At 36.4% G+C, this 19,279-nt stretch overlaps 1 protein-coding gene across 2 annotated transcripts in view; it reads right to left on the reverse strand.

The window, feature by feature from the left end:
* Positions 1-3,345: 3,345 nt before the first annotated feature.
* NSL1 (NSL1 component of MIS12 kinetochore complex) overlaps positions 3,346-19,279 on the reverse strand; it is a 54,689-nt gene continuing 38,755 nt past the window's right edge. Inside the window, exons 1-6 of one of the 2 annotated variants that reach the window (XM_026682895.2) lie at positions 18,989-19,279; positions 16,661-16,736; positions 13,935-14,065; positions 11,204-11,255; positions 5,552-5,619; positions 3,346-4,840 (exon numbers count right to left, since the gene is read on the reverse strand). In XM_026682895.2, coding sequence (XP_026538680.1) covers positions 4,565-4,840; positions 5,552-5,619; positions 11,204-11,255; positions 13,935-14,065; positions 16,661-16,736; positions 18,989-19,279 — 894 coding nt within the window. In that variant the 3' untranslated portion in view covers positions 3,346-4,564. The remainder of the gene's footprint in view (positions 4,841-5,551; positions 5,620-11,203; positions 11,256-13,934; positions 14,066-16,660; positions 16,737-18,988) is intronic. The other variant, XM_087963673.1, reaches the window with a different exon arrangement.

Below are 19,279 nucleotides of genomic sequence, written 5' to 3' on the forward strand. Positions count from 1 at the left end.
CCTGTTAGTCTCCTGTTTAAAATTAATGGAAGATCCTCGTTTTTGAGAAACCTATATTCATAGGTGCCAGGGTAGCTAAGCCACTATTTGAATCCTGGCTACTATATTGTATTTTTATTAAATAATTTTGGAAAACATATTCATTAACCTTGATTATATAGCCCAGTTCTCTTATAACTTAGTTATACTTGAATTCTAAATTCTAAGCTGTTTTAAAAAGAATAAATAATCAGAAATTTTAAAAAACTACAAGCAATATATTCCCTACATGTATTTTTGCCATTTTCTTTCCTTCAGGATGTTTTTCTTCAAGAAATAATGAATTCCTGGGGTTGTTCTTTTCATTTTTTAAATCATTTTTTAAAAATCAATTGGTTGCTCTTTTTACCCTTTTTTAATATTAATTTTATTTTATCCGAAATATTAAAATACAAACTCCAAAACAGGAAAACGGTAATACAAATACAAAACACAACTAGGTAAGTTTACACAAAAATGTGCATTAAAAACAACCCCAAAACAGACATATGTAAATTGTCCCATGAATACTGATAAATACTGTATATTTCAAATATTATACCTCCTCTCCCATTGCGAAGCAGGCACACAATTTATAAATTTCTACAACTCTGTTTACCCAACCCACTTGGCCTTACATCTATTTACTAGGTGGAAACATAGTTAAGAGTTACATTTCAAATCCCTCACTTAATAGTCTAGCAGGAAGTTCACAACTGGCTTCTGATCTACCATAAATCACCATAATAATCATCTCTGGTCTGAGAGGATTAAATATCCTTGATTCTTAATGTTTTTCCTTTAAGTTATTAATTAGAATCTTTCCTAACAGTTGGATCCCCCCCCCCCAAAGTCATGTCTTTGTTGTATATATCTCCACAGCATTTGCTGTTCAAAGCGTCTCCTGTAAGTTGTAATTCAACATCTCTTAACATTTGTTTTCTGATTGAAGATGATAAATTCATTCTCCAATCTCCAATCTGTTTGAGAAAATTGAGTTCATCCCTGGACAATTCTATCCAGTCTGTCTTTAAAATCCATACCTCTAACCAACTTGCATTTTTTGAAGCAGCTTCATTCCTTCAGGTCTGCTGGCAGCAAATTACATTCCAATCCATCTGGTTACTTACATTTGGTTATCTTCTTTGAGATGGTTGAAAATCACTGTTATTTTATCAAGCTTTTTATCCAAATATTCAAATTGGGCTTGTAAATTAAAAAATATTATTTTTTGTCTTGATATATTGTTTGCATTTTGAGTATATTTTGATATAGTCCAGGATACTTCAGTAGCTAAACTTTTGCAGCTGAACTTTTACAGCCAATTACAAAAAGCTCCTCTCAAAAGACAGGAAAGGCACCATATCAAATTAGTTCTGAAAGACATAGAAAAGAACTTCCCCAGCAAAAAAAAAAAAAAGAGAGATTTTAATCAAAAAATTAAAAAAAAACTGGACCTTTAAAAATTTTTTTACAAAAGTATAAAATCCCTATAGTGAAAGTTTGATATAAATGTAAATCAAATCAGATCTTTTTCAGAGTCTGCTGTGGAAGAAGCGGACATGATTTATAACAATAAAACAATAAAAAGAACATTAAAAAAAGATCTAGCAGATTAAATTAGATCAATATTCAACAGTCGATTAACATTTAAAAGTAAAAATCAAAAGAAAATATCAAAACATGCTATTAAAACCCATGCCTTCTTAACACAACAGGCAGCTGGAAGGAAAAGATGGCGGCCCAGCCCTCCAATCACTCCCACTGAAAATTGCCACTTTCTAGGTCCTCTTCTCAGGTAGGTCCACAGTCATCTGAGGGTCATCTTGGGCCATTCCTAGTAGCTCCCATTCAAATCCAGGAAGCATGCTGCCAAAGTGCCAGCTTTGGTGGTGAAACCACCTGTCTGTCAGCAGGGAGAAAAAACAAAAACAAAACTCCTGCTGGTTCAGAATGCTGTCTTGGGGGTGGGGTGGGCGGTCAACTAAATATTGATCCTTTGGCTGTAACAGGAATTGACTGAATGGCTTCTCACCTGAGGATGATTTCAAAAGCTGAGAGAGAGGCCCAAAGTCACCAAGCCGGCTTTAATAGCTAAAGTAAGATTAGAACTCACAGTCTCCTGGGTTTCTAGCCTGGTATCTTAAACACTATCTCACTCTCATCTTTCAGAAACAATATATTTGCAGTAAATTTAATAAAAAAAGAGAAAATGATATAATGTTGATTTTGAAAAATTTATAGATCACAATTACAAAATGAAAAGGCATTTGGCATTCAGAAACCCAGAAGGAACGGAGTTTTTAAAAACTTAAGGGAAAATACTGGTAATTTATAACACAATTCCAATAATTCCCAGTCCAAAATTGCTTCTGTCTAGCTCTCCTTGCATATATATTGCTTAAGCAAGCCTATTAGAATCTATCATATTGCTTGCTTACTGTATGCAATTCAAAATACAGTCTAATTTGATTTAGAAAAAGGACATCTAAATATTCACAGATCAAACCATTACAAAAATATGTTACTTTTCACAAGAATATACGGTAAATATAAAACCAATTTCAATTGAAAACCCCTTATTATAAAACTAATTTACTACTGGTAGAACTGTGCAGTTATATTCTGGGCAAAATGGTTTTTAAATAATATATAGATTAGTAACCTTACTATTACTATATCTTCCTGAGTTATAGATTAATGCCAACTCAATTAGTCCTCTTTTAATTTGCATACCACGGAAATCAGCAAAATAAAACAAAACATCCACTATTAATAGTTTCTTGGGAGCACAAAATTTGGTGTTTCTTTGCAGCTTGAATATTTACTAAATGGTGATGGATAAATGGTCATACTCCCAGCCCCCCCCCCCCAAATTACCAGAAGCCCTGTCATGACTCAGGGAAAAGGGAACGCAGGAAAGAGGAGGTACAGGTAGTCCTTGACTTACAACCACAATTGAACCCAAAGTTTATGTTGCTAAGTGAGATATTTGTTAAGTGAGTTTTGCCCTATATGGCAACCTTTCTTGCCACAGTTGTTAAGTGAATCATGGCAGATTTAAGTTAGTAACATTGTTGTTAAATGAATCTGGCTTTCCCATTGACATTGCTTGTCCAAAGGTAACCAAAGGTGATCACATGATCCTGGGACCCTGTAACTGTCATTAATGTGAACCAGTTACCAAGCATCCGAATTTTGATCATGTGAGCAACAGTCGTGTGAAAAGCGGTCACAAGTCGTTGTAACTTTGAACGGTCACTAAATGAACTGTTATAAGTCAATGACTACCTGTGATGACCCAGGAAGCAGCACACACGTAATAAATTCCCAAACGTAAATAAATTTCCTTTAATGCCTCCAACTTGGCCTCACTGTTCAATTGTTCGCAGTTGGAGATTAAACTCTTTCCAAAATAGTCTCCAAATGAAAGAAATACAGTCCAAACTCAAAGAACAGATAACGGAGAAATCAAAAACCAAAACAAACCGCACTGGAGGAATTTCCACGACAGACCAGAATAATTAATTACAACCTTAAAGAAGATAACAAGGTACAGTCGGTTGGAAGAACGCCAACCAAGATAAACCTCAGCCAGAAATAACTCACTTTGCTTCTAGCAACGCTGTGTTTTAAATGCCCCTCCTTTATACTATTCCCCCCCCAGCTGCACCAATGTGGGGGATCATGGCCATTTCATCTCCCGTAAGCCACATTGTTCCCTTCTCCGTTCCTCCCTGCATGTCTTAGGATGAAGAGGGGATGGGCCTGGGTTTTCCTCTGACTGACCAGCTGGCCTCTGCCCTTCCCCAGCCTCCCTCACAACCTCTGGAGCCACACTTCCACTCCCTGTCAGCTGTTCCTCCTCTCCCTCGGAGTCAGTTTCCAACAGGGGCATGACACTACCTGTATATTAGCACCGAATACTTTTTCCTCATTAGTTTTTAGACTTTAGTGAAGACACAATCTGCAGCTAAATACTTTAATTTTTAACCCCAGCCTATAGCTACAATGAACATATATAGAAGTTGAGCTCATTAAAAAATTATACTGGTCTAGAAATCCACAGTTACAGGGAACTAGATACTATGTGCATCTAAAGGATTTCAGTTCTCTGAAATTCCAGTTGCAGATGCTCTGCTCATAGTTCTTTTAAAGTTTGACTCAGTAAGAATCTTTGCTATGGAAATGTACAATTTCATGGATCAAGAGCATAGATAATGCTCTTACCTAATGTTTGGAGAAATTACTATTCAAGCAATTAAGCATTAAAGCATTCATAAACAAGTGAAAGTCCTTGTAGAAGATCATCCTGCTGTAATATACTGTAGGCAAATTTAGTTTCAAAGAATAATGTTCAAATTTAATAATATGCTTAAGTATTTTACAGAGTAGCTATATAAAGGGATCCAGTATCGAACTTCATCACTATCAAACAAAATTTGTTTGGTTATATGGATTCGAGGGGATCACTAAGGATGCTATATAAACAAACAAACCAAAAAAAAATATCAAAGGCTATGCAATGATCTCTCCAAAAAAGTGTTCAAGTATCATGACTAAGTTTTCTTTGTCGGAGTGGGTAGCGTCTCTGTGGAGAACACGACGATCTCTTTATTTTGAGTACAACAGAATTACTGATAGCAGTTTGTGAAGGTATAACTTCCACTTGTGATGTAAGGTTTTTGACATCGTTTTTATTCTCTTTTTCAACTTCAGAGACAAACATGATTTCTTGATGGAGTCTGCACTGTTCCAAAGTTTGTTGTAAAGACAATGCTTTTGAGAAGCCTTCTGCTCTTTCCACAAGGGATGACAGGGACTGGAGATGGCAGGAGAAAAACAAAAACAATCCCAGATTATTCAAATTGAGCTATTACTAGTACTCTTGGAGTACTAGAATTCCTAAACCGCTTTAATGAATTTTAACAATAGTACATTAAAATTTAATTCATATGTGATATGTTTTACAACTTTTCCTAAAACCACTTTGTAATTTCAATACGCATTTAAAAGGACTGAAATTTTGGGAGTTGTAGATTCAAAGCATACCTAGATGACACTAAGTACACCAGACAAGTTCTGAATAGATCTATTCACTTGAAAAATAAAGAGACCCCTATAGTTTTTTTTTCTTAAAATAGTTAATGAATCATGTTTTCACAAGTGTCTTATTGCTTGGCAACAAGTAAAAGTTAGGAATTTGTAAAACTATGCATTCCCTGGAAATGGATATTTGGAGACTGGATTTTAAGTAGAACACCACCTGGAAAATACACTTCTGGAAAGACACAAACCTTTCTAGAACTAGCATATCATTGCATCCCAGAGAATAGTGAAACATTTGAGGACTGGAATATGTAATTTTTCACGTAGTTATATTTCCAGCTTATGAATGCTACTAATTTGGACCAGACTTTTTGTACTTACAACTATCTTATGTCAGTTGGAGTTGAGTCATTAATGCATAACCCATTATGTCAATTAATCAACTGAATCTAGATACATCCCATTGTATCTTTAGAAATCTCACCTTAAATGATTCTGCACTATGTCTAGACATAGTTTTTGTTGAAAGTCTCAGTTCTACCATAGACTGATCTGGTAAAAAAAAAAAAAGATTCATATATTATCTGAGAAGATAAATCAAGAAAAATATCAATCTGCTGCATTGTAATGTAAAAGAGAGAGAAGAGGGGAGGAATTGATATTGAGACAGTATCATGGGCAATCTACTATTCCAAAGACACTATTTTATTCAACTTCTAAAAAGAAAAGTTCCAAAATTTTAAAAAGTACAAATGTTTTGTGGACCATGTTACTTCATTCTGCAATTTACTATCAATTTATTTTTGATAAGCAATTATATACTGCGACATTCAATGAGTTAAATATACAATCACTTCTGAAATATGCAAAACTGAAAATAAACTCTTTTCCTATCACATACATACATACTCAGATGATATAGTGCAGAGAAGTCAAACTTGATTTCATTGAGGGCTGCATCAGGGTTGTGTTTGACCTCGGGGATCGGGGTGGGCATTGCTAGGGTGGGCATGGCCAGCTCAATGTCACTTGTGTTGGGGGTGCCTGTGGCGGCCCAAGCGCTCTGCAGCAAAAATGGGCCCCTGAGCTCCATTTTCGGCTTCGACAGCCTCCTGCAACCCTCTGCCAGTAAAAATGGAGCTCGGGAGGGCCCTCCTGAGCTCTGTTTTTGCTGGCAGAGGCATCGTGGGCTAGTCCTTCACTGTTCCCAGAGCGGCCCTGTGGGCCAGATCTAAGCACCCCACAGGACGGATCTGGCCCCCGGGCCTTGAATTTGACACCCCTGATATAGTGAGATTAGGGATACTTCATTCAAATTAGGGATACTTCATTCAAAATCCATATTCAGCAAGCAACTCAATTTACCAATGCTTTAGATTGGTCATACCTCCTCCTAAACCATACATAGTTGCAAAGGGATGACAAAAAATAGTTAAATAAACTAATCAGAACTCTTTGGAAGAAATGAATAATTACACTGTAAAACAAACAGAAAAATAACATCAGACTTGTCAATAAACATTGTCTTCCAGGATTTCACGATCCCTAACCTGCCAGCTTCTCCCACAAATTTCTAAAACTTCTAATATGTATTGTTGGATAAATAAAAGCTCTTGTGTATTGCAATTTCATAGTATTTTTAAACAAAGCTATACAAAGGAGCAAAAAGCAAAACGTTGTTATTAATTTCCCATTTTAGCCTAATATTTATTTTAAAACAGATTTTCTGACAGAAACTTCTGAAATTAAACTGTTACACACATATATTTATACTGCCATAAACTATTTATCTCCTATTCTTCCACAAATTTTTCATTGCTATTGTATCTAATGTCATAAATGCTGATTTCCAGAAGTTCAACGGACGTCTTTTCGTCTTGCAGCTCTTGAACCCTAATCATCAGAATTCTGAGAGGGAAATTCCTAGAACTGCTGTATATTCAAAACTGCATAAATCCTAGATTAATCTATCTGGAAAATACTGTGTTGCGTTCTAAACTGTACAGTATATCAAATCCACATCAGTAATGAAGAACAGTAAATAGTAGTTGTAATTATAATCTCTATTAGAAGAGATGATATAAAGTACAGGTAAGTCCTTGACTTACAACAATTGAGCCCAGAATTTATGTTGCTAAATGGGAAATTTGTTACAAGAGTTTTGTCCCATTTTATGACTTTTTTTTGCCACATTTGTTAAGTGAATCACTGCAGTTGTAGCACAGTTATTAAATGAATCTCGCTTCACCATTGATTTTGCTTGTTAGGTCGCAAGAGATGGTCACATGGTACTGGGACACTGCAACCGTCATAAATATGAACCAATTATCAAGCATCCAAATGTAAACCTTGTGACCATGGAGATGCTGCAACGGTCATAAGTGTGAAAAATGGTCATAAGTCACTTTTTCCAGTGTTCTTTGAACGGTCACTAAATGAACTGTAGTAAATCAAGGATTACGTGTATGCCAAAATTATAACTGCAAAGCATTATATAAAATTAGTTTTTTTAATACAACTACATACAGGGTTTGAGGCCACAGTGAACCTTCAAGCTTTCTCTTAATATTTCTTAAAAATCACCCATACAAAATTGTCTACTTCTATACTGCTACAATATGCAGTAAACATGTGAGCTAGGAGTGTATAGTCAATGAAGGCTAACCATTTTGGCACCAAGTGCCCAAAGTGGGTGTTCGCATCCCCAGAATGCAACACCCACACACCCTGCGCATGCACAACCCTGCGCATGCACAACCCCGCACATGCATCAACTCCCCTGTGCATGTGCACCCGACCCCCGTGCGTGCACCCGACCCCCTGTGCATTTGCCTCGCATGTGTGTGTGACTCCTGTGTATGCACCCCACCGCCTGCACATGCAATACCCGCGTGTTCTCCCCCACATGCGCACGTGACTCCCGCGCAGGCCACTCCCCCACGCATGCACAGCAGAGACCCAAAGACTAGCTGGCTGATGGGAGGCGCGTGCGCAGCAGAGCTGAGCTGGGATGACAACTCGTGTGCCCAGAGAGAGGGTCCTGCATGCCATCTCTGGCACGCATGCCATAGGTTCGCCATCACGGGTATAGGTCAACACATCTTCTAAAAACTTCACAATATAAGTTTCCAGGGAAAAGGGAGGAATAATCAAGTAAGTTATCTAAGACTTTCCAAGGACAAATCTACATGTTCAGCAAAATACAAATTCACAAAATCTGCTTTGACTCACAAGTAACCTTTCTCAACTCAAAAAATTTGGGAAATCACTTTTCAGATAAAAACAAATGAGTACATATCCAAGCAGTGTATCTTGAGCAATGCTTGGCCCTAGGAAGGCAATGGCAAATCATTTCTGAAATCTTGCCAAGAAAACTGTAGGGCTACTTTAGACAGCCACCAGGAGTCAAAGGCACAATCCACCCCCTCCAAACCGCCCATGCAATTTTCTTCATCGGCTATATTTGTTTCTTTTTCAGGAAGACCCTCACTAAAGAATCGCAATTTGGCTGCGTATTGGGGAAGGGGGGGTTGGTTTCAAATTTTGAATTCAAAATTTTGATAAGCTGAAAAAACTCACTGCTATGAGATAAGTAGCCATATCAATTATTCAAAATAAATATACAGATAAAAAACTCTATGGCCACACCAAATGTTCAGTTTGAACCCTTTAAACCAGGGGTCTCCAACCTTAGCAACTTTAAGACTTGTGGACTTCAATTCCCAGAATTCCTCAGCCAGCAAAGCTGGCTGAGGAATTCTGGGAATTGAAGTCCACAAGTCTTAAAGTTGCTAAGGTTGGAGACCCTGGTTTAAACCCTTTAAACTTTGTTGGTGACCATACAGCAAACCCCCCCCCCCACCCAATATCAGCAAAAGCAAAAGTTTGCAAATTGTGGCATGTTAGTACTGCTTTTTGCAGGTACAATTAAAATGTACCTAATGAAAAAAGTTAAAGCTAGAAACAAATATAATAAAAAGCCTCTAGAACATGCAGTTCTTTGTCTGCTAGCCTTAATAATCCTAGGGTGGTGTTTTCCCATATATCTTCACTGTTCTTGTTTCCTGATTTGCTTTCCCAAGCATCTGTGCAATAATGTTCCAGCTTTGCTCTTTGAATCTCTTCCCTAAGTCTGATTTCTATTTTCCTACTATAACCAACCATAAGTAATTGTAATCCAGCTGGGTGACCATGAGCCAGCCACTCTTTCTCAGCCCTAGGAGGAAGAAAATGGTAAACCAGTCCCAAAAGATTGCACAGAAAACAGCAGAGACCTGTCCAGGTATTTGTCAGGAGTCAACACTGAATCAGAGGCACCATTAAAAAAGGAGTTCAAATATAAAAATAAAAATATTGACTCTCTTTACATTTGCTACCTTTTATATTAGAAACTCATTGAGCTGAGAACTGTCCTCTTTCTAAAACTCAAGGAAAACTGAAAGTATTATAACAATAATAAATTCTTTCTGGGTGACTTATGGTTAACTTGACTGAGCTTGGACAAGTTATTGCCCTTCACTTCTGCATTCCATCTGTAAAATAGGAATGGGAAGAGTTACAGCATACTATGTATTGTAAAATGATTACAAAACAACTGCTTGCGGGTTTTTCCAAGGTCAATTAACCTCATTTGAAAAGAAACTAGATTACCCCAATAAATCCATCCCAGCAATCCTTATAAATATGTTTGCCCTGGTATAATATTACAGGATTGTACATCAGATTAAGTATTTTTAAAACTAGATCTTTACACTGCTTCCAAAACATGGGAAATGAAATAAGGAAATGAAAGCCTATAATTCTATCTTTCGTTTCTGGTGACTGTAGTCACCACAGGGATAGATGCAAATTCCAGATTGTGCAAGTAAGTTCTTTCACCATATAGTTGCACGTTTTCCTAAACATTATTTCCACTTTAGATTTTCTTTTAATTGTGATTGATCAAATAGTTTTACTTTATAATCCAACCAGCACGTGGAACTTGTGGCACAAATTTGTATGCAATAATTCTTCATTGCAAATAAATTACCATAGCAATGATTTCAAGTTAGAAGAAATGTTACCTGAAGCCAAGTTAAATTTGATAGTAAAATGCCATATTTGCCTTAGTAAGTGAATTCATATGTTATGCTAAAAATAAAATGAAATAGTGATATGATTGGTGTTTTTACTATTTTTACTGCTATATTTGTACCTACTCCACATTTTCATAGCCTTATCATAACATGTGTTCTTACCAATAGCATCTAATAAAATGATATAATTTACTTCTTTGTATAAAGCAATAAAATTAATTCTGAGCAGATTTAAGTTCAACCTATTGTCTCAGTTTCTCATGTGGGAAAATTAATTGCCCAACACTGGCCTAAACACTATGGCTTGGAAGGTGATAGAATTTAAACTATAAACTTTATATGGCATTCTGTTTTTTTCCTGCAAAGCATTGGACCCAAAATTATAAGCTTTTTTAATCTTAAGTATTTTTTTTATCAGTCAAGAGTTTTGAAAGCATGACTGAAAAAAATAAGCATCACTGTTTAAACTTTGCACACACCATGCTAGTGCTCAGTGATTGGGGTTTTTTACACACTCCAACTTAGTTGCCAGTCCACCACTTTGCTGTTCTTTTAACATTGCAAATTGTGAACTGTGTAGGCTAAAAGTGAATTTTATTATGAAGTTTTGTACTTTCACCATTCTTATGCAGGGGTTCCCTGAGACCTGAACTTTCAAGGGTTTTTCCAGGGAAAAAAGGTTGGAAAAGGCTGTCTTAGAGACTGCACGTTATTGCTTTTTTTTCACTTGAATTCACATCAGAAGCATAAAATGTTCCCACATATTGCCAGATTATGTCTTGTCTCCTTTTCCTTTCTTTTTTCCTTCCTTCCTTCCTCTTTCTCCTTATTACTCAGCACTTTTATGTACCTGCCAAATACTCTTTCCTTTAACTACTGGCATGCTGTCTAGTCCACAAAAGCTTATGTCATATGAATAAGCTAAGTTATAAGATATCTGGTTTGGTTTTGGTGATGAAAGAGGTCCATTCAAGAAAAGATCAGAGACTTATGAAGTGTTTAAAACATACAATTGCCATATTCTATGAAAAGAAATGAAGTACATTATTTCAGAAAATTACCTTGAGAAGGTTCCACTTTTATGTCTTGACAGTTCACAAAAGGTTGATAGCCCTAAACAGACAAACAAATGCATTTAAAACATTTCCTTTGTTCGCATTATAACTTCTAAAATGTGACTTAATTCATGGTTAAAACATTTGACTCTTAAGCAAATGAACATTCTTATCCAAGTACATATATGTAATACATCTCTGTAAAACCCACTATTTTTTGATTTGTATATTTAGCAAAAGCAGGTTTTGCTGTCTCATCACATATACTGTATAGGGTTTCCTGCTTAAGCAGGGGGTTGGACTAGAAGACCTCAAAGTCCCTTCCAACCCTGTTATTCTGTATTCTAATCTTTTAATGACCTTCTGAAGTTATGGTGCTGAACAAGGGGCACTTATGGCAGGTCTTTGTAGTTGTGACCACTGCAGTGTACCCACAATAATGGGTAGCAAGCTTGGCAACTGGCTCACAATTATGATATTGCAAAGTTCCACAGTCACATGATTGTCATTTATGACTTCCACTGCTGGCTTTTGACAAATGGAATCAACAGGGAAGCTGGCAGGAGGTTGTAAATGGCAATCATATGACTACAGGATGCTGTGTGACCATTTAGGATTCTCTTAACAGTGGCAACTGAGACTGCTGTCATAAGTTACAATTGCACTGTTTAGTGACAGAGTTCCCATTCCCAATTACTGCTGGTAAGGGAGAACTACCTAGATGAATTAAATGCTGTTATTACAATATATTTTATATTCTAATCTGAATATTCAAATTTAGGTATTATCTAACTTTACATCAATTTGGATGACTAATAAAACAGTGCCCCCTGCTGCAAGACTTAGGATAAGGTAGATTTCTTATTTTAAAAAATTCAGACTTTTATTTAAAAAATGTATCAGCGATTGTAAGTAAGTGAATGGCCACTTCTCCCGTCTCACTGGTTTCCTGAAAATGTTTTACAGATATTTTCCTTTTACTCACAACCTTTTTTATTGGAGTTCTGTATTTTGTATTTTAATCTTGTTTGAAAAAAATAAAAAATATATTTAAGAAAAAACAGCAAAGCAAGTGTTCTCAAATATGCAACTTAGTGTCCTCAGAAAGCCAGTCAGACAAAACGAGAATGTGTACCTGCCCCAAAACAAACAGCACATAGGCAGAATGGGGAAAATGCTAGAAGGCACCTATACAATGGCACGTATATGTCCTACCTACAGATTATTAAAAAAGCAATAAGAAGCAGATTATTATTATTTTTTTAAAAAAATAACAATTCAAATATTGGAGCACATGCTGCTATAGAGGATGTCACTTGGTTAACGTTCAATGGAGTACAGCCTGCCAAGTACAGAGATTCTGGTTCTGGGACAAGAAGTAAGATCAGGAAGAAAATGCTGAACTGACTTGAAAGAGTATGGAAAGACCAGGAAAAGATATTGTGATTTGTGTTTGGAGATTCAGTAGCAAAACAGAGGAACTATGTGAATTAATGCCTTTGTTTGTTAGCAAACTGGGAGAACTGACATTCCAGTAATTGAGATAAGGAGGGGAAGAAAAAGCCATAATAGAGTACAAATGAATAGTGAAAGAAAAAAACTTGAGAGGTTAACTGGTTAAGATTTATTATTGTATCATCTTATGTACATACTGATTTTGTAAATATTTTCACTTACATAACACTAAAACACACTACTTTATTAGCATAGAAATCATGTCCTGCTTATAATCACTCATGCCTTGGTTATCTTTCGTATGGATTACTGTGATACTTTCTACATTGAGATGCAACATGTGTCTTTGTAAGACTTATTTGCACCCCTTGATCGGGCTATGTTACACTTCTCCCTGTGGGTTGTGTTAGTTGCCAGTTTGCTTCTGGGTATAATTCAAGGGTTATCTCAGATTGCCTCTCTGTCCAACTATGACTACTTATTCCATCAGGTATGGCAGGAGGAACACACTTTGGTCCTGGCATTGTCTGGGAGAGCTAAGAAGGAAAAACTTTTCTGTCATGGCTCCTGCATGTGGAACCTCATCTCTCCCAATCTACTGACTTTTTGCAAGGGTCTGAAAACATGGTTTTGCCAAAAGACATGGAGAGTGAACTAGAGTCTGTGCAGTGGCTGCGTTTAATGTTATGTATGGTTGTGGTTACCTTGGCTATTAATTTTTTGATATAGTATGTATGTATGTATGCATGCATGCATGCATGTATATGCATATATGTGCACACATGCACGCACGCACACACACCATATAGAACCCAGAGTCTTGTATTAAAAGGGATGACTATATAAAACTAACAATGTCTGCAATAAAATAAGTACTGGCTGTATGTGTCTATCCTGAACCTCCCTCCAATAAACATTTTTTAAAGCTTTAAGTAGGCATATGTATTTCCCCGTACCACAATAATTTATAATAGATTTTAGAAATCAAAACAGGGGTCTTCAAATTTGACAGCTTTAAGACTTGTGGACTTCAAACTCCCAGAATTCCTTCTCCAGTCATGTTAGCTCAGGAGTTCTGGGAGTTGAAGTCGACAAGTCTTAAACTTGCCAAGTTTGAAGAGCCTTGGATCAAAACATTACCTCACCATAGTAACTTATTAAACTAGGCTCCTACACTATAATCTGATATTCACAGACATCTGCTACTGCAGTAAGTAAATCATTATCTGATTCTCTCAAAGTAAATATTTTCACCCAATGATTTACAATTTAAATTACTCACCAACAATTTTTGTTGCATTTTAATGCCTTTAACAACATTTATTTGCATTTTTCTAGGATACTGATTACGCTTGGAAGATACTTCCACAATTAATTCATCAAGCTGGTCTTCAAGGAGTTTAATGTCTGTGTCTATTTTACAACAAAAATAGAAATGTTTAATATTTGAAGAGTATAGTATGTGGATTTATTTTTAACTTCAATTGGCATAGAAAAAGATACATATATCATCATCTTGACCAGGTATACATGAAAGTATAAAGGGAACGGAAAAGATTTATTACAGTAAATTTTTTATTTATTATTAAAATTAAAATTGTGAAACAAATTTGAATTTATGTTAAATGACAAACTGTATGATAAACCCATAAAAAGGAAACCAACACAAAAGCAAACCAACTGATGATTTACTGCATCAAAACTGTAAGAATTAACTGTCTAATAAAATTTTGCTTAGAAATTATTGCCTGGAAACAGACTAGTTTCTTGACATAAATCATTTTAACTGAAAAAGAAACAAAGAATCACGTGCAACAAACTGACTGGAACTCTTCTCCAAGTAAAAATAAAAATACAGGTATAGGTAGTCCTCACTCAATGACCACAATTTGTAATGGAATCTTAGTCATTGAGCAAAGCAGTCATTAAGTGAAATGCCATGTGATTGCTTCATTCAATGACTGCACTTCCACTTGCAGTTATTAATCTAGGTCAGGGGTCCTCAACCACCGGGCGCGGACTGGGACCGGGCCGCGGAGCACTCTCTACCGGGCCGCAAAGAATTTTTTTTTAAAAAATGGCGGCTTTCTTCACCTTCGGTGAATGCTGCTGGGATCGGGGATCAAGGACACAAATGAAAGAAGAGGAGGGAGGAAGCAACCAAGCCTGTCCTTCTCTCTGGGTGGGGACCACTGATCTAGGTCGTTAAGGTCTGCCTTCTGGCAGATAAAATCCATCAGTAGGCAACCCTTTGGCTGTCAAATGTTCCTGCAGCCAGCTGAAAAATTTCAGCTTCTCTCACTGCATGGGGGAGGGGGAATGCTTTGGTGGGCTATGGTGCTGAAATCTTCAGTATCTTGCTCTGTTCCTGCTGCCTGTGGAAGACTTAAACTCCCCTCTGTCCCCTCTGCTTGGAACCCTCTCTGCCAGTATCCGCATTGATTTTCTGGGGAAGCCAGCAGAGAAGATTGCAAATGGTGTTCATATTTTGGGGTGCTTGGCAATTGGTCATAAATGTGAACCAGTTATAAAGTCTCCGAAATGGGATCACTTGACTAAAGGAGGGGGTGGTGAGACATTTTACAACAGGTGAAAACATCTTATGGCTAATAAAGCACTCATTCCAAGGTTGTTGTAAATTTAAACAGTCATTAAATGACCTGCATAACTCAAGGATTATCTATATTGGTACTATGTTACCAAGTATTTTGAAAAGCCTCAATGGTTAAATATGAGTTATTTTAAAAAAATTCTGGAGAAAGAAGTTTATCCAAAACTCAAAAAATAACCAACACCATTCATCCATCTTTCTATATGAGGCATTTAAAATTTAAACACATATGGACACTAATTATTTAGGCTTGCTTAGTACCTTGAAATCTGGACTCCTCCAAAAGTTCAAATACCTAAGTATTCAGTTTCATAAAAATATATGTTCACATCAGGAATTCCAAATACCCCTCAGCTCCACAAAGTGGTTTTAAATTATAAGCATAATTGTTCTTGAGTATGGATACTAGTTGTGGGTTGCAAAAATCTAGATAAGCTAATAAATATAGAATGGTGTACTGGTTTGCTGCCATCTAATAGTCTGATAAGAATTTTTATTTTGGTGCCTTTGAGCCAGTGCTTACTCCTAGCAACTGTCTGGACAAGTGCTTACAATTTTCTTGGCAAGAGTTCAAAGTGATTTGCCACTGCTTCTTTCCTAGGGCTGAAGAGAGTATGACTGGCCCAAGGTCACCCAGCTGTCTTTGGTCTAAGACAGGATTAGAATTCATTATCTCTTAGTTTTTAGCCTTGTACTTTAACCATGATACAAAACTGGCTCTGCAGAATTCACCACTGGTACTTAAAATAAAATAGCAAATTAAAAAAAAGAGTCAATAATTCAATTGCAATGAAATTGAAAAGAAATATAGTACAGCTTTTCTACAAATGTTGTTATTAATTCACATCATTTTAAAGTAGTGTCTTATATAATTATTAACTGCCATCCACAAATTATAACAAGCCAACAGATGGCAGTAGCAGACCCTTTAATCTGAGACGACAGGAGAAGAACAGAAAATGTTTGCATTTAAAGTACATGATCTATTATGTTAAGTCTCCTCACCATACTAATATACCTAATATTTTTAAACCAGATTAACATTGCAAGGAATTCTATTACAACAGGGACTGAGTAATTCTGTTCACAATAAAATACAGGTACTCCTCAATTTTCGACCACAACTGAACCCAACATTGTTGTTGTTAAGTGAAATATTTGTTAAGTGAATCACTGCAGTTGAAAATTAATAATACAGTAGTTAAGTGAATCTGGCTTCCCCATTGACTTTGCTGGTCAATAAGTCACATTTTTCAGTGCTGTTGTAACTTTGAATGGTCACTAAATGTCCTGTTGTAAGTCGAGGACCACCTATAATTTCTTATGAATAAGACTTTCCAACAGTATTAGTCAAGACCTTGCATATTAATTCTAAAGATACTTTTAAATTAATATACCATTTTGAAGATCTGATGACTCCTGCCATGGCTGCCCGTTAACAGTGATATTCTCTTGTACAGCTGTTTCAAAGTTCTGTACAAAATGAACAAAAATATATACAGATATGAATATATAATGTCAGAATTCTTAAAAAGATACCTTTAAATGACAATACTGGATCACAAAATGGACCAGCAAGAATGAATGAGATTGATAAACAGTACATTGATAAACAGCAATCTAACAAAGCACATCCATTCAGCAAAACGTCCACAATATTTACAAGCACAATGATGTCCTCATGTTGACAGATAAATTACAAGATAGTTTCCAACCTTCAGTACATTCCAACATTCAGCAACAAGGCTTCAAACACTTTTGCATGACAATACACAAAATTATGGGGAATAAATCTCATTACAGATACTAGTATTTTCATAAGAAATGAATGCCAAATTCAACTCTATTAATATACTCACAAATACCAGAAAAAAACCCTCTGTTGCTAAACAGAAAACTCAAGGCAAATTAATGGATGTAATAAGACCACTGCCCTTTCTGAAACAAATTGTCCAGTTCAGATTGTACTTCATATACAGAAAGATACTATTAATTTCTATCAAGGGAATAATTGCAAAGAACCTTTGACTTCTCTTGTCTGTTTTCACTATTAATTATTACCAGTTAAAAGAAAAGATTTCCCACAAAAAATAAAAGAAGGAAAACTCTGACATGTACTCAAGAGAAAGTACATCCTAACTGGTAGACCTTCTTTAGCATTCAATTGTCAGAAATTGCTTTCTGGAACTCAAATTTGGTTTTATTTTAGGGGGGGTTGCATACAAAGTTAATAATGGCAGAGGCATTATCGATTTGAAAATCAGTCCTTCTCACATCTTTTATGAACTTATTAGATGACCTCAATCAAGTCAGTCTTGACTTACAGTATGCAGAGCATACTAGTTTACATTATTTACTATCATAATCACAAAATCTAAATAAACTTACTAAGGAAAGATCTCTTATCAGGATTTCCAAGCATAACATAACAAACACATTTCAAAATTTTAGAAAAAAAAAAAACTTGCATGGCAAATACAGTACACAAGAGCCACTTTTCCTAACAGAATGATCTACACAGTTTTATCTATTCAGTTATTGGCTGTTTTAGTTCCAAGGCTTCATTTTAAATACTATTAATAACTTTTAAAGACATTAGTAATTAATTACCAGTCTAGCTTAGTTTCTATTGGCTTCTTCTGATAGTTTAAAAAAATTAAGATCAGTGTCAGAAGTGTCAACTTCTACAACAATTTCTGCGTTAATTGTGAAATCTCTTCAAAGATACTTAGCAATCTCCCTCTTGAATCTTTATGTATTTCTTATGCTCCCATATTGCTTTTCAATTTTTTTACAATTGATAGTTAATTGCCTAGCTTCACATAAAAGAAATCACAAGTAAATAAAATGACTTGCTGTCATTCTATATTTAAAAATCAGCAACATTTGTGTTGCATTTAGAATTTCTCGGGTTTAAAGTGTTTAGGATCACATCACACAGTACATATCAGTGGGAGAGGAAATGTAAAGATGTTCAGGACGGTTTCTGATAGTTATCCTTATTTTAGAACTTATATGACAACTTGTGTGTGTTTCTGACCTAAAAGATACAAGAATCTGAGATATCTGTTTTCAGCAATCATTCTTTAAGAATGGTAGAAGACTTATTTGGGGCCATAGGTTATTCATCTGCTTATTAAAGGAATTTTAGGGAAAAGAGTCTATCGAGATTCTGTCATCCAGGCCATGGTGGTCCCAAAGGTGCTTTTTCAAGAGGCAACTGGACTTTGTTTTTTCTTTGAAGACGTTTCACTTCTCATTCAAGAAGCTTCTTCAGCTCTGTTGCCTCTTGGGTGTGCAGTCCTAACTATGCAGTTCCCATTTGGTTGCTGTACCAAAACCAGAAGTACAAATGACAGCTTTAATCATTCCTCTGTAGAATTTGTATCAGCAACTTCTTGGACAGTCTCTGATGTTTCTGTGTCGACACAGCAAGAACATTCGTCGTTGTGTCTTTTTAATGATGGTTCTAATAGTAGGTGTCCATTTCAAATCCTATGAGATTATAGAACCCTGGATTATAGAAGTCCAGTTGCCTCTTGATTTAGGACAATGAATTAATCTCTATTCAAACAAACAACGCCCCGCACACAATTCAATATTTATTTAAAATCTTCATCTGATAGTAATCTTAATGAAAAGCAATTCAATTAAACCTGCCGCCATCCCTCCTTAGCAGCCCAACTCTCACCCCGATCGAGCCCTCTCAGCCTGACTCCCCTCACCCAAAGCGCTTCCCCCACAGCCTGCTCCAAATTCTCGGTCTCCACAGCCTGACCGGCTCCGAGTCTGCGCACGAAAGGTCTGAAGTGATCCAGCAACTCGGCCGTCCAACGGCGCGACAGGCACTGCACTCGGGGCTCCTGACGCGGCGCCGGAGGACAAACTGCCGCAGCCGCAGTCGGCGGCGGCGCCTCCATCTCGGTTGCTGTTTCCCGCTCTCTTTCAAAGCCGTTCGGACTTTCCCGCCCAACCCGGAAGTAGAAACAAAAGATCCTCATTTCACGCCTTGCCAT

The sequence above is a fragment of the Notechis scutatus genome, chromosome 1, assembly GCF_049901735.1.
Source record: "Notechis scutatus isolate UNSWTSFEM ecotype Mainland chromosome 1, rNotScu1.2, whole genome shotgun sequence".
Taxonomy (NCBI): domain Eukaryota; kingdom Metazoa; phylum Chordata; class Lepidosauria; order Squamata; family Elapidae; genus Notechis; species Notechis scutatus.